General features: G+C 45.4%; 1 protein-coding gene across 1 annotated transcript in view; it reads right to left on the bottom strand.

Moving 5' to 3' along the window:
- Positions 1–17,464, bottom strand: part of SLC35F4 (solute carrier family 35 member F4) — a 100,295-nt gene extending 82,831 nt beyond the window's left edge. Inside the window, exon 1 of the mRNA XM_065747900.1 lies at positions 17,362–17,464. Coding sequence (XP_065603972.1) covers positions 17,362–17,464 — 103 coding nt within the window. The remainder of the gene's footprint in view (positions 1–17,361) is intronic.
- Between the last annotated feature and the right edge of the window lie 853 nt (positions 17,465–18,317).

Genomic DNA, 18,317 nt, shown 5'->3' with positions numbered 1-18,317 from the left:
TGTAAGAGATCAGGGCCATGTCTATAGAGCATTCAAGTCTAACTCCAAATGGTACCTGAGCCTTTGCTTGCCATATACTGCATCTAAGAATGTCACCATCTGTGAGCAATATGCTGAGATGACTTCACTCGCAAAATGCTGGCAAAATACAAGAGAGAAATATCACAAAACAAGTTGCAAGGATCATTTCAAAGTCACCGCCAAGTTTGCCAGCACTTTTTTCCTCGTTATCTGCTCAGTTCTGCCCTTGACAATGCCTAATACAGGCAAAAATTAGAAATTTGTCTTAACATAAATTTCAGGCTCTTACTGAAGAAATGCAGTATTTTATATGTGTCTCAGCAGTCACTGCTGTGTGGACCAATATATTCAGAAGAATAACAAGAAGGCACTGAACAAAGGTTTGTTTGGAACTTCTGTATCTAGAGGGATAAATTTCATATCAACAACAATTTGGTCTGATATACCCAGGCAAAAAGCTCTGATGTCAGTACACTGTCAGTTATGTAGGCAGTTAACACTGCTATGAGAATTTTTGACAATTCTAGGAAGGGACAAGAAATTCTGAAAGAGTAAAAAAACAAACGTGAGTTGAAAAAATACATATGAGCAGCTGGAAATAACAGGCAAGCTGTCCACATTTCCCATAAAAATAAAAGACCAAATAGTAAAAAGAGCTACACAAAAGATAACAAGGAGGATGGTCATCAAGGTTCATCACAACAGATTAATGTTGTTTCTTACCATGACAGAGTAATGGGTTTATGAATAGAGAAGGACAGAAGAATTGCAGATCTTGATGCCAGTAAGGCTGCTGGACACTGTCCAGTGTGACAAGACAGGAAAAGTATTTCACTGAGTGGAAAAGCATTCGTGAACCAAACCTGGAGTTGTTATCAGTGACTCACTGTTAAACAGAAAGATGGTAGGTGAGGTCCTTTCACCATTTGTTGTTTTCATGATAGGGAGACTGACCACAGGGTCTAAATTATATGAAACAGGAAAGCTAGGGGTATGTCGGAAAGAAAACAGCGTGATGTTAATAATCTAGAGAAATCACCTGGAAAAAAGTAAATTCTTAATGAAAGTGCAAGGCTATCCCTACTGAGAACAGAGGACTGGGGAATCAGATCAGGGAATGGTCACAGTTTTCTAGAAGAGGACTTGGAGTTGAGAGGAATCCTCAAGGTGATACTGCTTTACCTACTGTTGCCAAAACCTCTGAGGTAGAAGTAAGATGGATAATCCATAATAATCCATAGCACACTACAGAAAAAGTAGCTCTTCTCTGCAAGGCTGTGCTGGTGAGGACCTGAACTGAAGACCTGAGTCTAGTGCCTAATTTAAGGAACCAAACTTTAAGAAGAGTGCATGTTCACCAGGGAGAGTCCAGAAGAAAGAGAAGATAGGCAAATCTCTACAAAGCATGGCTCTACACAGAATGAGTTTAAGGATGACCTTTGAAGTCCTTTTCAACCCAGGCCATTCTATGATGATATGAATTAGGTTTGTGCAGTACAGATGAAGGAAAATGAGACAAGGGTAGTTAGATCTGTTGTATACTGCTGCAGAGGAAGAGATCAGTCTTTTTCAAATGAAAAGTAACTAGGACAAGTAAAAGCAAACCATAGAAAACCACGCAAAGAAAAAAACAAACAACCAAACAGCATTTAGCTATGAGGAAATAACACATAAACAAAGCACGAGAACGGACTGTCCTACAAAGCAGCCTATCTCCACTACTGATGGTTTCAAAAAGGATTAGATGAGTATCCACAAAGAATGACATGAGTGAGCCTGCTCATTAGGGCAGATGCAGCAGCTATTTCTCCATAGCTATGGCAATACTGTAATACTCTGAGACACTCACTGCTTAACTCGGGCAGTTCACCCATGATTATTTTTTTTTTTATAAACTGCCAAATTTCTGACATTTTATTCAGACAAAACTTCTTCTGACCCTGGCACCTGGATCAACAATGACAGTGTCAAAGACCACATCCAGTTCTGCCACTCTTCACCATGTAACTTCATCACAGAGCAAAACCTTATTCAATCTGGGTAGCACCCCACTTCAAAAAGAAGACCACAGCAGACTGAGTCATAATTTGGATGCCTGTCCATGATTTTGTCAGTGTTAGGACTATCTTTATGGTTCTACACTTGCAAACGAACTCCACAATTACTTTAAAATGTTCTGCAGTAATGGAATAATCAGAGGCAATTATGGAAGGTCAGAGAAAGAGCAGGCATAACACATTCTGTTGGCTCCTTCTAATAGTTCATGATGCGGAGCTATATTAATGTGGGACGGGTCAACCAGCCCACTTCAGAAACACCAGTCCTCTTCAGAGGAAGGCACAGAAAGGATTCACAGCTTTGAGATCTGTCTACAGAGAGATTAAGGTATCCTTTCCTCCATCCAGATTTGCACCAAAGGCTGCATCTCCAATTAATCCAGCTCTGAGCAGCTCCTTGCTCACTTTGATGTATGAACATCAGCGTAAGCACTGAAAAGCAGCTGGACAGAACAGTAGCCACCTCCTGTCCACGTGTAGCAAAGACTGCAAATGCTGTTGTGCTATAACTCCACTCAGGCAATGGGGCACGAAGGCCTGAATGAACCAACACCAGGGCCAAACTCCCCAAAACAGGTTGAGGGGGAAATTCAAAACTTTATTCTCTGCCTATCACACACATCCATCCCAGGCAAGGGCTGGTTCAGGTTTACGGACAGGATCCTGGTTTTGTTTGATCCACTCAACGTTTTATTTCCCCTGCTTCTTGTACTTTTATGCTCCAATGGACAAGATAGGGATGCCTCTGCATCTCCACGGCTAGAAGACCACCCAGAGGGCAAGAAGCATCTGATACTGAGCCACAATTCACATTAAGGACATGTTTATGAAAAATAGTGTGTGAATAAGTTACTAATTATATTCTTAACAAGCAAAATCAGAAGATCACCAAATAATGTCTTTAAATCCACCCAGTCACCTGCTGATGTGCTTCCAATCAATTGTCTTGACAGTAAGTCTAATCATCATGATTGCCCTTACATTAAATTATCTGCCTGTTTAGAAACACAGGGAAGAATTACTTCTCCCAGAGCACGCCCTGGAAATGACTTTCTCTCTTCTTAGTTGCTGGTCTGCCAGCAAAGGTTGAACCTTCCCACCAATATTCTACCACACGTTGTTGCCAAGTACAGTCAGCAGCAAGAGGGGCAGTCTGACATGGACGTGAGGATAAAGCAAAGGTGTGGCACTGAATTCCTCCAGATGGAAAAAAACTGGACTCCTTGACATTCCTTGATGCACACTGAGTGTTTATGGAGACCAAACTGAGTATGAACACCATGAGACAGTGGGTAGTGCATTTCAACAGCAGTCACAGCAGGCACACAGACTCTGGTTCATCGTTGGTGAAAATCCACAGCAAACGTGGTGACTGTGCTGAAAAACAGTGTTTTGTAGCTGAGGAGTTGTTCTATCGAGTGAATGTTATTGTGCTCTTCGTGGCTGTTGCAGTTTCCATAAAAATAAATAGGAAGCATTATTTTCAGAGTGACCTACGTACAATTACAGTTAACTTATGATTTTTTCCTTCTGCTAGTAACAAGTACACATTTGCCCAGGAGATGTTGGTATCCCTACTCTGGAGGTGCCCAAGGCCAGGCTGGAAGGGGCCCTAGGCAGCCTGAGCTGGTGGGGGCAACCAGCGTGCAGCAGGGGCTTTAAGGTCCCTTGCAACCTGAGCCATGCCATGATTGCCCACAGGTAGATACCAGCAAGCTGCAGCCTCATTCACAGCATACCACATTCTAATTCCAAACTGAGAAAGCCACAGGACTTACTAGGGCTAGCTCTGAACAGAGCTGCCAGAGCACTGTGTTTTCTAACTGGGAGTTCATACATCCACAAAGCTTAGAGCACGAGCAGAGCAAATTCACCTCTACCCAAAGACCAAACATCCAGGCAAGAAGTTAAAGCCAAGTCAGCACTGCATCGCCACTTGATAGAGCTGGTATAGACAGCTTTAACCCAGCCCTTTCCAGGCACTGCAAAGAATGCAACCAGTGCAGAGAAGCTGCACTGCTAGTGCTCAGCACAGCTACACACACACAGCAGCACTCACTTGCTCTTGCTACACTGGGAGGGCTTAAGCAGCACAAAAGGGGATAACTAAGTTAATAACATCAGCAACAGCTTTTACTATCTCCTTTTCTCTCAGCTCACTTCTCAGGACTCCCTGCCCAGTTTTTCTTTTGTGCTGAGGAAAGTCAAGAGCCCGAAGAACACAGCTGGCAGCACCTGATTGTAAACCTGCTCACACAGTCTCTGCCTGCGAGGAATCTCTCCAAATCTGTAATCTAAAAGCAGGAGATAACTTCATAAGCCACCTGCCATAGATGTGCAAACATGATCTCATTATCAGCCACTCTTTTGCAGTTAGGCTTATGAAACAAGACCTCCATATTTTACCTCCAAAGCAGAGCAGTCATCCAATCCAAACGGCGTTACATAAATGAGCTTCACACCAGTGGGGACAGCTAATAGATTTTGTAGGTCAGTGCTTCTGGCAGATATTTCTCTGAAGACCATGTTGCAAGTTCGAGGGAAAAAAAAAAACAAACACGCATTCTTCAACTAGATTTTTGAAGGCAGAGTCCAATAAAAGTTAATAAGAGAAAGAAGGAGAAAGATCTCAATTGATTTGTTGTAAGCTGACCTGAAAGCGTTTCAAAAATTCGGAGCGTGTGAGGACAAAAAAAATATTCGAGGAGAGAGCAACTCAAAAATAAAAATAGCAGCAGTGGCTAAGAGCAGTTCTTCAAAGGGATGTCAGACTTTACAATACTTTGTGAAGCAGCAACTAAAAAGGCTTCGTGTTGTTGCTACGTGGCAATATTAAAAAACAGCACTCATTTCTTTGGGGAAAAAAAAAAAGCATAGAGCACAGTAACAAAACACAACCAAGGGAAATTTGCTTTAAATCCTATTTAGAAAACCCCGAGGCATTTTTCCTTGTTCACTGCGGTCAACACAATGTCAAATTCTAATTTTCAGCACAGGTCAGAAATGTCGTCGCTGGCAATTGGATGCACGGCGTGGGTGACAAAAATAATTTCTGGGAACTTGGTTTTTAAATACACAGAACTGGTGGCAATTCTCCCTTGTTGTTTTTCTTTTTTTTAATTTGTTTTCTCAATATAAGAGTAGCAATGAGTACTAAACTTGTTGTAATAACAAACTTAATGCTTTCTCGCTTTCTATTCCTTTTGCACAGCAGTGCCTGAGCTCTTAAAGAGCCAAAATATCTGAAAATGGCTGCAGAGCCCTCTATGTCCCTAACCTGCAGGAAAGAGGGGAAAGCCTCCTTTTCATTCTCCAGGCACCGTGACATATTTGTGAGCCTAATAACATCCTTGCAAAGTAGATAAAATATTATGCATTATCTCTACATTACATCAGCAAAGATATAAAGGCCCAATACTCAGGCACCGGTTTTCTGCAAGTACAAAATTAACCCTGGATTTATTATTTCAAATAAGAAGAGATGATCATTATGAATATTTTATAACGTTTTCCGTAGCCTTAATAATACAACTACATTCTCTCCATTTTTTAAAACTGAAATGGGTTCACAGCCATCATCTGGGAGGCTCTACAGGCCGTTAGCAATAGCGTGGCTCTGGAAATTAATATTTCACTCATTGAATTTCAGATGAAAACCTGAGACTGTCCTGTAGAAATGTTTTATTGTTTTTACTGCACCATCTCAAAGATCCAAACGAAGGGAGGTATGCTACCTTATGACTCCTGGCATCCCAGTACATTCAGGTATGTCTCTCCTCAGTATCGTATCCACATGCTGGAATGAATTATGGAGCAAAGAATGCATTAGCATCAGAGTATGCTTATTTACCTTTAACAGGCCAATACTTTGTTCTCCTTCTCTCCCTCTGTCTCCATTTATATCTGGGGAAAGAGTAAAGCTCCAAGCTTTCGTGGGAGTTACCCACACTCATCAGTGGAAGAACTATCAGCGGCAGAAAACTGCAGTGAGATGAACAGTTGCTTTCCTACAAATTTTGATCTTCTGACCAGCTTTGCTGATATTCTGAAAGCAATTAGAGAAAGTCGTGGAAGAAATATCCATCAGAGGCTACTAAAATAGACACAGACCCAAAACTTCCCAAGGCACAGCTCAATGAAAGATGAAGGTGCACCAGGAAACTGAACTATGTGGAGTTCTCGGTACAGGAGAGAGGTGGACCTGTTAGAGCACATTCAGAGGGTCTCAAAAATGGTCCCTGGGATGGAACACCTCTACAAGGGCAGGCTGAAAAAGCTGGGGCTGTGCTGCCTGGAGAAGGGAAGGCTGCAGGAAGACCTGACAGCAGCCCTTCAGTATCTAAAGAGGGACTTTAAGAAAGAAGGGGACAAGCACTTTAGCAGGGTGTGTTGTCATAGGACAAAGGGAAGTGGTTTCCAACTGAAAAAATGGGAGATTTAGACTGGATGTAAAGAAGAAGTCATTTACAGTAAGAGTAGTGAGGCACAGGCTGCCCAGAGAGGTGGTGGTGCCTCATCCCTGCAGACACCCAAGGTCAGGCTGGATGTGACTCTGAGCACGGAGGGAGCTGTGGCTGTCCCTGTTCACTGCAGGGGGGGTTGGACCAGATGGCATTTTAGAATTGCAGAATCATAGAATGGCCTGGGTTGAAAAAGGGCCTCAAAGATCATCTAGTTTCAACCCCTCTCTCACGGGTATGGTGGCCAACGACTAGAGCAGGCTGCACAGAGCCACATCCAGCCTTGCCCTGAATGCCTCCAGAGATGGGGCATCCACAGCCTCTCTGGGCAACCTGATCCAGCGCATCACCACCCTTGGAAGATTCCTTTCCAAGTAAAGCAATTGAAACATTCTACAGTTGTACGTTGCTCTGCACATCTCCTGTTGAGCTCTGTCTGAAGCTGGATGTGAACTAGATGCTCTCCCATTAAAACTCCCAAAATGTTACAAAGAACACCACTTCATCAGGAGTGTGTGAAACCTACAGCTGAACAACCTACCTACTATGGGAGAACCAAGAGGTCTACCTTATTCCAGCTGGTCTGTTTTCACAAAGTCCATCACAATACTTTGTCTTTCATGCTCTCCTATTAAGCTTACTCAAATTCGGTCAATAGACTCAAAAGTTACAGAGAAAGGGGATAAGGACAGAGACATCATGTTCACGTAAGCCTTGTTTCCTTAAGAAACCAGGTTAAAAAAAATCCACAGAAGAAGAGTTACAAGACGTTCTGTAATCTGCTTTTAAAACACCCTGGAATGAGGTGCAAAGTCCTCACAGGGCATACGTGGATGTGTTTGACAAGGAGCAAGTGCTTACATTAGGCAAAACAGCATCATCTTTAAGAAATGATTCCATGATAAGAAGAGACCCAGCAGCAACTCCAAAAGCAGGAACGTGGGCTCTTGCAGAACGACCACAGGACCACAAGGCTATTCTTTCCTTTTTAAAAATCAACCTTTTTACTCTCTTCCAGACCTTAACAGCCTGCTACAGAAATACCATAAATTATAGAGTATGAATGATGTCAAAGCCTGTTCTCTGAGGGAGGCTGGGAACAGTAATCGTGTATTCTTCAGTTTGGGAATACACAGACAATTTCTGTTCACAGCTTATAAGAAAAAAAAAAAAAAGACTGCACATCAAAGGCACCAAATATATTTAATTTAGATCTTGTCTTCGATCAGCCCAATTCAATGCTCAGACACAGGGAGAGAAGGGAGGCTGACAGGATGAAAAGGGAACATCAGGACCAAGTAGAGTAGTTGAAACCACTGAATTACAAAGAGAAAATGCTGCAGAAGGCCCCAGTATCAACTGCACTGCATTTGTCCTGCTGGCTTCCAGAGCCTTGCTCCTGAATGGTGCAGGAGATAATGACCATAACCCTCAAATGAAGACATACTAATCTTTTCCTCATGCACACAAAGGATACTTGGCAATTCAAACAACCCACTGCTAGCTTTAAACCACAGTACCTGTCCACCTCCCACAGAGGGAAACAAAAATATTTGGGAACACAAACAAAACAGAATGGCTTGTTTCACTCAGCCACACACCGCCTGCCGCCCGCAGGGAGGATGTGAAGGGCAGTCATTATCACACACACGATTTTCCTGCTGTACTGCTATTTGGCCAAGTAACACAGCACTCTTATCCCAGGGGAAAAAAAATAAAATATAAAATACAGAGGAAATATCAGAACACTGATGCTGCTCTCCAGAGCTGCACCCTTTAGAAAATACCAAGAAGAAAAAAAATAAAAAAAAGAGAGACAGAAAAACAACAGAAAAGAATGAAGTAAAAATAGAGAAAATAGTTAAGCCTATTTTTCCTATATCTAAACCAAGAGCTGTGAACAGCCCCTATCTAGAAACAGCTCTTGCATTACAGTAAATGTGAACCCAGATGACTGAGGTCTGTCCCTTAATACTAGTTGTATGGCAAACCTGAGACCCCAGCTCAGGTAGGAGTCCAAAAGCAACAGCTGTTAGCAATGTGCCAAGCGAGAGTGGTGAATTTCTTCAACCCTCCATCCCCTTACACAAGATCAATCTGGGAGCTGTGCTCCTTCTTTTGTTTACTTTATCACCTTAAACCAGGGAACATCTTCCCTCCTCAAAGCGCTAAGAAACTTCACTCCATAAATATTTTACAGCAATAATAATCAAGGGGCACGTTTTCAAAGAGCAGACTCTAAAAGTTATACCCACAAAGACTCTAAAAGTTATACCCACAAAACGTGAGAGTGCTGCAGCTAAAATGCAAGCACGCACTCACCACAGCAGCATTTCCAGGTGCTTGTCTTACCAACTCTGGCCCTCAAACTGCTGCATATGTGCACAGTGTGAATCACCAAGTTTAAGCACACTCTCTAGAGCCTTCCTTTCCTTCCAGCTGAATTCTCTGAGCCCATAGCTGAGGATGCCTGCCTTCACAAGGATTCAGTTGCTCTGAACTGGCTTCAAAGCAGATGTGCACCAAGGCGCTGCACAGAACCTACCTACAAATAAAGTTGTCCTAATTTCATCAAATTAACCTCCTTTCCAGTGCTGAATGTGAGGAAACAAACAGGCTGCACTGGAAAACCCAACTCCAGACCAATCCAAGCTTGCCGTCCACGACTCCCCCCAAGAGCAGTGGCAGAAGGCAGAGCTGGCACTGGACAAGTCACCTCGACAGGACACACAGCTGTACTTCAACAACAGCTCAGCTACATTCTTCAGCTGAAAAACAGCTTTTATTTCTTCTTTCAAAGCTTTTTCAACACATAGAAAAATCAGCACTTCTTCAGTGACATTCCAGGCACCTCATCCATCTAAACTGTTCCCTTGGAAATATTCTTAAAGCGTTTAAAAGTTTTCTTACATAAATCTCCGCTTTTTCTTTTTTCTCCAGCACATCCTGCTCTGAAAAGTTGCAAGAAATGATAGATAGCCAGAAAACTGGCACTTCACAGAATCACAGAGCTGTAGGGGTTGGAAGGGACCTCCAGAGATCACGGAGTCCAACCCCCTGCCAAAGCAGCTCCCAGCCCAGGGTGCACAGCTCGGTGTGCAGGTGGGTCCTGAATGTCTCCAGAGAAGGAGACTTCACCACCTCTCCGGGCAGCCTGTTCCAGTTCTTCTTTTCCATCTCCCCAGAAAACACTAAGTTCAGTTGTTTTCCACTTAATGTTACCAGCCTCACCTGGTACAGAGAAATGAGCAAGCATTTTGCCTTTGCAGAACCCATCCTCCTCAAGTAGAAGTCCAAGCCACGCTACGGAAACACCACGCAGAGTTTGCCTTCCTACCATGCTGTCTGCACTGAAGAATTTCCTCTGGGGGAGCACTGGGATGCATCCCACTTGCACACAAGCTGCTACAAATTCTAGCCCCTGTAACACACCATACAACAGGTTTTTTCTGACACTGCAAAGGAAAACCCCAGTCTGCACCCACACAGCTCCAGGGCTGCAGATTCCACATGGTAAGCTTCGTGTAAGAAAAAAATTAAGAAGTCTCAGGTTTCAGACATACGAAGGAAAAGAGAACAACTGCACTAGAAGATGCCCTTGTACTTCAAGATGCTGAACATAAATCACACCGTGTGAACTAATACAATCACTTTTCTGTCTCCAAACACGCTGACAGAGAACACATGTTCTAGCCCTGTTCCTTGCTTATCTTACCCAGCACAGGATTTCAGTATTGTCCTCAGACACCCAGGTATATGATGCCACTAGCAGTAAAAGACCCACGTGTAGTTGCATCCCTGTGAATGATACGAAAAACAGTCCCCAGAAGGAAACTGTTTTTCAGTGAGGTGCACGGTATCTCCAAGTAACCCATTAATAATAATAAAGGTGTGCATTATTCCTTCCCAAAAATGTCCCTCAGAAGATTTGCTCTTTGCAGGAAGAGAGATAGCTGTACTGTATCTTACTTCAGCAGGCAACTGCTCAAGCAATGCTGCTTCAGTCCCATAAACAGCCACTTCCCAGTCACAAAGATAGTCACAATGCCAGCACAAAGCACATGAAATGGGAAGGGATAGAATAAAACCTGGAGAAGCCATGAGGTTGGCCTCACACTACAGTTTCCTTCTCATGATGCATGGAGAGACCACTGCCAGGCTGATGACTGCTCTATCATTGGGTCTAGCGTAACCACATTTACCCTGAGATGCAATGACTGTGCTTGCCTCCCCTCTTCCCTGCAAAGAGTAAAACTGGAAATTAGACAAACAGGCAGGGGAGCCTGCACCAGACAAAATAGCTGGGGCACCTCCAAGACAAGGAAGAGCTCTGAGGTCACCAGAAGCACCAGGAAACTTCTCCCGCCCTAGGGTTCAACCCTACTCTTCCTCCTTAGCTCTTAAGTGAATCAGAAAGGAGCGAAGCAGCTTTCCCTTGCCTTTACAAAGGGACAGCTGAGACATTTCTCACTACATCACCCTGCTACACCTGAGCTACTGAAAGAAAGAAAGGGCAAGTCTGTTTTACCAACGATATTTGCAAGTGAGGTCTGAGAAGAATCGGTGTTTCTAAAGTAATAACAGAAAGGTCTCCTTTGCATGGCAGATACACTGAGAGCCTGTGACTTGAATGCATGCTGCATGCCTTTGAATAAATTCACTCCTGTCATTCAAAGTGCTGGGGATGCTCCCACTTACAGCTCTACCACTGCTGTACAAGCAGTACCCAGGGTATGGGCTAGGCACAGCATTACAGATCTCATCTTTGTCCTGTGGCAGGCACAAAACAGGCCAACAGTGAGTCCCACTGCACCTTACTGCAGGAAAAAAAAAGATTTTCCTTCTTAGTTAGTAGAGCTGGTCCACTTTCTATTGGTGAGTAATATAAGCAGCCAGTCAAACACTTCACTTCCCCCTCCCCAAACCCTCTTTGCGCATTTGCCATAAAGAGATGCGATTTTTTTTCTCCAGGCATTTTCAGTATTCATTACAGCGACCATCCAGCAGCAGGTTTGTGAGAAAAAATTCCTGCCACCCATTGTTCAACAACCAGGAAGCCACGAATTCACTTTCAGGGGTGAATGACTGTGCGGGTAGTTGAGCAAAAGTCCATCAACTTCCAAATGTGTAGAAGAAATTATTGCAAACTTTCTAAAATACCTAATTAAAAAGGAGCGTAAGCTTGAGAAAGACAAAAGTTTGCTCAGAACTATTTGGCACTTTGTAATATTATTTTACCACATGTAATCAAGATCAGAGCTGCAACTATCTGTCTAAGTGGATGGGGAAGGCAATCTAAGGGAAGATAATTTAAGAGAAGGAGTGCCAGGCCAGTCAAAATAATACTCCAGAAGAATACTGAGAAGCTGAGAAGCACCTCTAAGCAACCTTAGGGGCAGCCCAGGCTTAGCACAACACCTGCTGTGTAGTCACCAGCACAGGAAGAGATTGCTTCATCAAACATTATGTCTTGTTCTGTGTAATCTCTGGCAGATTAACATCCTTCTCCCCCAGCTTACCATCTCAGTTTTCCCAGCCAAATAGGAGTATTTTTTTCCCAAAGTCCTGGCAAATTTATTTATGAGACATCTTTATAGCTTGGGAACTAATTCTTATTTAGATACATAAGACTGGGAGAGAATTTTTGGCCATTAATTCCAGCCTTCTGGTAATTTTCAGCCTTAATTTATTCATGGACCGTTCATATCCATTTGTATGTGTGCCAACATGCTGTTTCAGTTTAAATAACTCTTCTTTCCTTCTTTCCCTGTTCATCCTCCCAAGATGTATTTGCAGCAGTGGCCACGTTCCCATCTTGGCTGGCCCAAACAAGCCAAGCTCCACCAGTCTTCTCTTGCAAGGTGTGCTCCTCACAGCCTCAGTCACAACAGGAGAGATTTAGACTGGATATATGGAAAAAAAAATGTACAATAATGGTGGTGAAGCACTGGCACAGGTTGCCCAGAGAGGTGATGGTGCCCCATCCCTGCAGACAGCCAAGCTCAGGCTGGATGGGGCTCTGAGCACTGATGGAGCTGTGGGTGTTCCTGCTCATTGCAGGGAGATGGCCTTTAAGATTCCCTTCCAGCTCAAAGAATTCTATGAAGAATTCTATGATATTGTCTTTTCCAATTGAAATTCATCATTTATTTATTTACTTATTGCATGAGCAGACGAGTCTGCGAGGAAGAAGTGAGTACAACAGGCCTGCATCCTCCACCACGACATCCATTTTGTGCCCTCAGAGCCAGCAGGGGTGGAAAAAAAAGAAGAAAAAAGGAAGGAAAAGGAAGAAAAAAGATCTAAATGTCCAGGTTGCAACTGGGAATCATTCTTACATGGAAAATCCCTGCCCAGAATGAAAGCAAAGGTCTCTGAAATAAACTTTTTCCAGCTAGGTATGCATCTCAAGTCCCTGAAGCCCAAGCACTATCAGCTGACACAGCGGCTGCTTTTGCAGCTAGGACAAGCTGAAATAGCCTTCAGACCTCTTCAACTCACACAGAAGCTGATTCAGGCATCACTGCCTCCCTTCCCCAAAGTCCAAGAAACCACTGAAAACTTCAAAGCCCCTTTCCTCGACCACTACTTTCCAGTCTGTCCCACTGTGTGTGCACTGTGTGGAGAAGCCAAGGGGTCTGTGAGCTGCTGGGGAAGCAGGAGGGTGCCTCCAGTAAATAGCCTGAGACTTTGTTCCTCTCACTGAAGTGACAAGCCACCAGGAGGGCACGGTGCTCAGCGAGCACAGAGATGATCTTGGCTTGCCATGTGATTCGTACTGCAGCAGAGCTGCTGGCACAGCTGCTGTAACAACCAGGAAAAAAAAATCCCTCTGATGTGTCGGAGTTGGATTTCACCTCTATGGCCTTCTACCCTGCTCAGGGAGCAGGAAAGCAGAATTGTCAAGCCTCTGATACCGGCTCACTGTGCCTGTAATCCCAGTTTTATTAAGCAAAGCAATTAAGCATGGACTTAACTTTAAACACATTGTCAAAGCCCAGTGGCTTAGCGCAAGTTCAGACTTAAGCAGATGCTTAAGTTCATTGCTGACTTGAGGCTTAGCTTGTCAAATGAAACCACAAAACCCACTCTAGCAGAGGAACAAAACCAAAAGCTTATTCTCTACAGCAAGTGTGCAGAGGGACAGGTTCAGCATCTCTCCAGCGCCGAGCCCTGCTAAGGACAGAGCTGTGACAGCACCCCAGCCCTGCAGCAAATGCAGGTGATGATGTGGGTGCTCAGCCAGGGCCACACTGCATGTCCCATCACTGTCACTGACAGCAGCCTCTGCTTCCAGCAGCTTGCACAAGTCCAGGGTATCAAGGCAGGGCTGAAGAAGAGAAGAAGGGGGTTTGAAGGAGCACAGGGGAGAGTTAAAACGGAGAAGAGCCCACTGGAGGCTGCTATTTAGAGACTGTTAGGGTAAGAAGCACACCTCCAGACCCAAATAAGAGCAGAGAGAAGGGTGGAAATAATCTTTGAGACAAGCTCCCCAAGTAAGAAAGATAAGGTGGTGGCTCCTGTGAAGAACTAGGAGAACGAGTGCAGCCACTGCAGTTTCAGTACCATTACATTCTGGTTGTGTGAGCCAGAAAAAATGGTGCTCCAAATTAAAAAAAAAAAACAGCTCTGCAATGCTAACAGCCAGGACAGCACCAAACTTGGTGATGGCAAAAAGAGCTTTATCAATAAGACAATGCATAGTTAGAAACTGCTCAACTTGTAGGTGAACTTTGTGAAGCTGATGGAGATTAGAGATAAGAAAGTTTAGCTGGAGCAATTTTAATTCAGAGGTGGTAGGCACAGAGTCAGCTCGGAGCAGAAGGAGAGGAACTTTGTGTCATAAAACCAAGAATATACTCAGAGATGAAAGTCAGATGGGGTGGCACTTGGAAAGAATCAAAGGGGGGAAAAAGCCAACACATACTCTTAAGATTGGAGGCAGTAAATACGACTGTATTATCAGTAAAAAGAGAAAGGAGAAATTATGGCAACGGAGAGGGAACAGAAACAAAGACTTGTGCCTCTTTTCTGTGCCAGCACAGAACTGACATTTATGCCCTGGGAAACTAAGGAGTAACTTTGAGGAAACTCAGTGGAAGAGAGACAAGCAGTTACAGAATTTCCTTAAAGTTTCTCCATAAACTTCCCACAGAAGCCAGAGACCTCATACTCTGTATATTATTACTGCAGGAAGTGAGGGAACCAAGCCATGTAATCAAAGTCAGAGGGTAACTGTGATCAGGAACAGTTCTCCAGATCTGTGGAAGTGGTGGGGAAAAGAAGAAAAAAGAAAAAAAGAAAAGCACAAAACATCATATGTTGCTCCAGTACCAATGTCTTATTATTTAGGATATGATTTTTTGCTACATACATGGATGCAAATACCAGATCAAAAACCACGCTTCTGCCTAATCATATGGATCACAGAAGAAGCTGCTTTCCTTCTCCAACAGGAGAATAAGCAATTTAAGGGTAAATAAAATGAAAAAAGTGCTTGACTTGTAATTAACAGAATCATACGCGCACCCTGAAGTAGGTTAGTGTACAAAAATACAGGAGGGAAAGTCTGTAGAAATACTCCAGTCCCCCCTTAAAAACAGCCAGCCAGCACTACAGATATTTGATGTTAAATTTCTTGACCATTTGTGGTCTGTCCCCAGCCTTCACACACAGCCCTAGGCACGCTCTCCTGTTGAACGACACAATAAATGCCAATTTGATCAGGGAGAGATGTAAATCACCTGCAGAATTCATGCAGCCTTGGGCTCTTCTTGGTCATTTTTTCCAGGACACACATTTCAAGAGTCAGCAGAACAACTGCTACCCACACCAGCCTTCCCTTTTCGCTGCACCAAAAGTCTCTCTGTCCCTAGCTGGACACAGCAGGTTGGGGACAAAAAGAAGCCTCAAGGAAGGTGGTGACCAGCAGCAGGATGTCATTACCCAAATATCATCCCCACCTGGTGCCTGGCCAGCTCCCAGATGACACCTGAGAGCTATCAGAGAAGCAGAACAGCAGACAGAGCAAAGCTCTCTCGGGGACAACAGCTCATCCTCTGCTGTCCTCTTCCCAAACACGCTTCAGACCTGGGCAGGGGCAAGATGACAGTGCAAGGAGATAATTCCACGTGCTGCACATTTGGACTCGTGGCAGAACAATGTTCTTCTGTCACTGGGTGCAGGTTTAGATGCAGCCTACCTGGAAGTCAGTGCACACTGCAGCTCTCCAGCAAAAGGCATGGTTCACTTGCACTAATGCTGTATTTGGATAGCTGTATTTGTACACCCCAAAAACTGTAGCCATGAAGAACAGTGAAGCCATTTGCCAAGTGCAAGCACTCCAGAGAATGATGATGATGTTTAAAAAATTAAAGAGACTTCTTGAAAAAGTGCTTGTAGTTTAGTAGGAACACGTACTTTTCATTCACCTGAGGACACTTCACGCTTGCAGGTTTTCTCTCTAAGTATGGTGACCACAGATCCTGCTTGTTTTATTCAAACAACAAAATCTGAGATGCTAACCCCTCCAGCAAAACTCCTGTCAGACCCAGGTACAAAAGGCCAGGAGACCCGCAATGAAATCTCTATAGAGTCAGCAGTTTAGTGAGCTTTCCTCACCAGGCTCTGATTAATTCCAAGGAGATAGAGCTCATAGCATCTGCAGAACCTGAGAAAGCTCCTATACCTGGGCAGCCAGTGTCCTGCTGCACCCATGCACAGACAGTCACTCTGCCAACGCTGAATTCAGGTCTGCATCTTGACAGAGAGTGGGAGTGTTGCTGCAAGCTGCATTCTGCAACCAAAGCAAACTTGTGACTAAGTACAAAGCCGGTGCCCTCGCCTTCCTCTGGTCCATCTGTCGGGCTGCAGCAGAATGCATCCATCCGTGCAACTCCTTCCCAACTCCAGACAGGATCTGACCTCACCAAAGGGCCCTCAACACGCACCGGCTCCACCACCTGCTCCATCAGCTAACCCACACGCAAGGCAACGTTATTATTTTCCCCTAAGCACGTGGCTTCCCTCCCTCTTTCACGAAATGCCCCGAGGTGTCCGTCTGATGCTGATGGAGAGCACCGCGCTGTTCTGCAAGCAGCTCACCTCCTTTGGTACCAAGGGGAGCTCACGCACCTCCCCGGCCGGTTGGGGGTGGGGGTTTCTCGTTTTTGAGGCGCTTATTTATTTATTTAATACCTTTTCCTCTTCCCCCACCCCTCTCATTTCCCTTTCCTTTTCCCGACAGTTACAATAAAGTAACTGTTACACCACAGAATGCATCAGTTCCCCTTCCCCCCCCCCCCACCCCGGGGTAAAAATGAAAAATAAAAAAAATAGGAAATGAATAAATAAATAAGGAAAACGAATCGTTGCTTTCATTAGAGGAACTTTCACCGCGGAACTGCTCCACAGAGCGCTGGGACATCCCCAGTCCCACCGAGAGCCCCTACAGCTCCAAACCCTCACCCGGATCAAGCGAGACGATGCCGGATCTCCCAGCAACTCCCCACCTTTCTGGAAAAATCTGATTAGTTCGGCGAGGAAAAGGAATCATCGGGGGATGCTGAGGCTCCGAGGGCCCCCACCCAAACTTTCCTGGAGCAGCGCTGAGCTGGGAGGGAATTAAGAAAAAAAAAAAAAAAGAAAGAAAGAAAGAAAAAACCCAAAGCACCAAAAAAATAAATAAATAAAAAGGACCAAAACCCCGCACCCCTCCCGAGCAGCGCTGCAGGATGGCTGTGCCCACCCCCCCCTCCATCCCCTGCACGGCACCTGACGGGGCGAAGCCCACCACGGAGGTAGAGGCACGGAGGGAGCCTTACTTTTCTGGCTGGAGTAGCCCGGGTAATATCCATAGTAGCCCGTGATCCGTAAGATCCTGTCCTCGATGGTGGCCACGCCGTTGGGTGCTGCTTTCCCATCCATAGAGGGCGGGAGCCGCGCGCGGGGCGGCCGGGAGGGATGCGGAGCCGAGCCGGGCGCGGAGGAGGAGGAGGAGGAAAAGGATGAAGAGGAGGAGGAGGAGGAGGAGGCACGGCCGCCGCAGCTCGTGGCGGGGCTGCCTGACTCCGCCGCCTGGTGCAGGACGGGCTCCGCAGCGCCCAGCGCGGCCGCTTCCCCCCCCAACCCCCTCCCCCCAACCTCCGTCCGTGCCCGCCCAGCCCCGGCGTACAACGGGGGGGGGGACCGCGTCGTGGTGGTGAAATGATGGGGAGCAAAAAGGGAGGGGGTGCCCGGCGTACCGAGGAGGTCTCAACAACGCAGTCCTGCTTGCTCTTGTGCTATCGCGACAGCCGCCGATAAAGTCTGCCCCTTTCTTATACCCCCCCCCCCCCTTTAGATACTGCCAGGCTGCTCTCAGCAATCCCCATAGCCATCTCTGCTCCAGCTCGCTCAGCCTGTCCTCGCAGGGAGGTGTTTCATCCCTGTGAGCATCCTCTGCGTGCTCCACGTGTCTCCATTTGGGATGGAGAGCCAGCACAGCCTGTGTCCCACAAAGAGCCCACCTGCACAGCTCAGGGAGCAAAGGGCACCTCTGTGCACAGGGCTCCAGGAAGGCCCCATGTGGTGGTAGCTCCTGCCTTCGTGTCACTGGGAAAAACAACCTGAAAAGGTGTCTGAAAACCACCAAAATGTGGGCCTCCAGCTGCAGAGGGACAGAGCCTGTCTGCAGGCTGTCTCAGCATTTTGTTCTGCTCACAGGTATTTGCTCAGAGCCACGCCACATCAGAATCAAAGAATTAACAAAGTTGGGAAGGTGCTGTAAGATCATCTAGTC

Source organism: Cyrtonyx montezumae, unplaced genomic scaffold (assembly GCF_038088225.1).
Source record: "Cyrtonyx montezumae isolate F1298 unplaced genomic scaffold, pur_monq_1.0 scaffold_10, whole genome shotgun sequence".
Taxonomy (NCBI): Eukaryota; Metazoa; Chordata; class Aves; order Galliformes; family Odontophoridae; genus Cyrtonyx; species Cyrtonyx montezumae.
The sequence above is the reverse complement of the archived record's forward strand: the minus strand, read 5'-3'. Positions and strand labels throughout refer to the sequence as shown.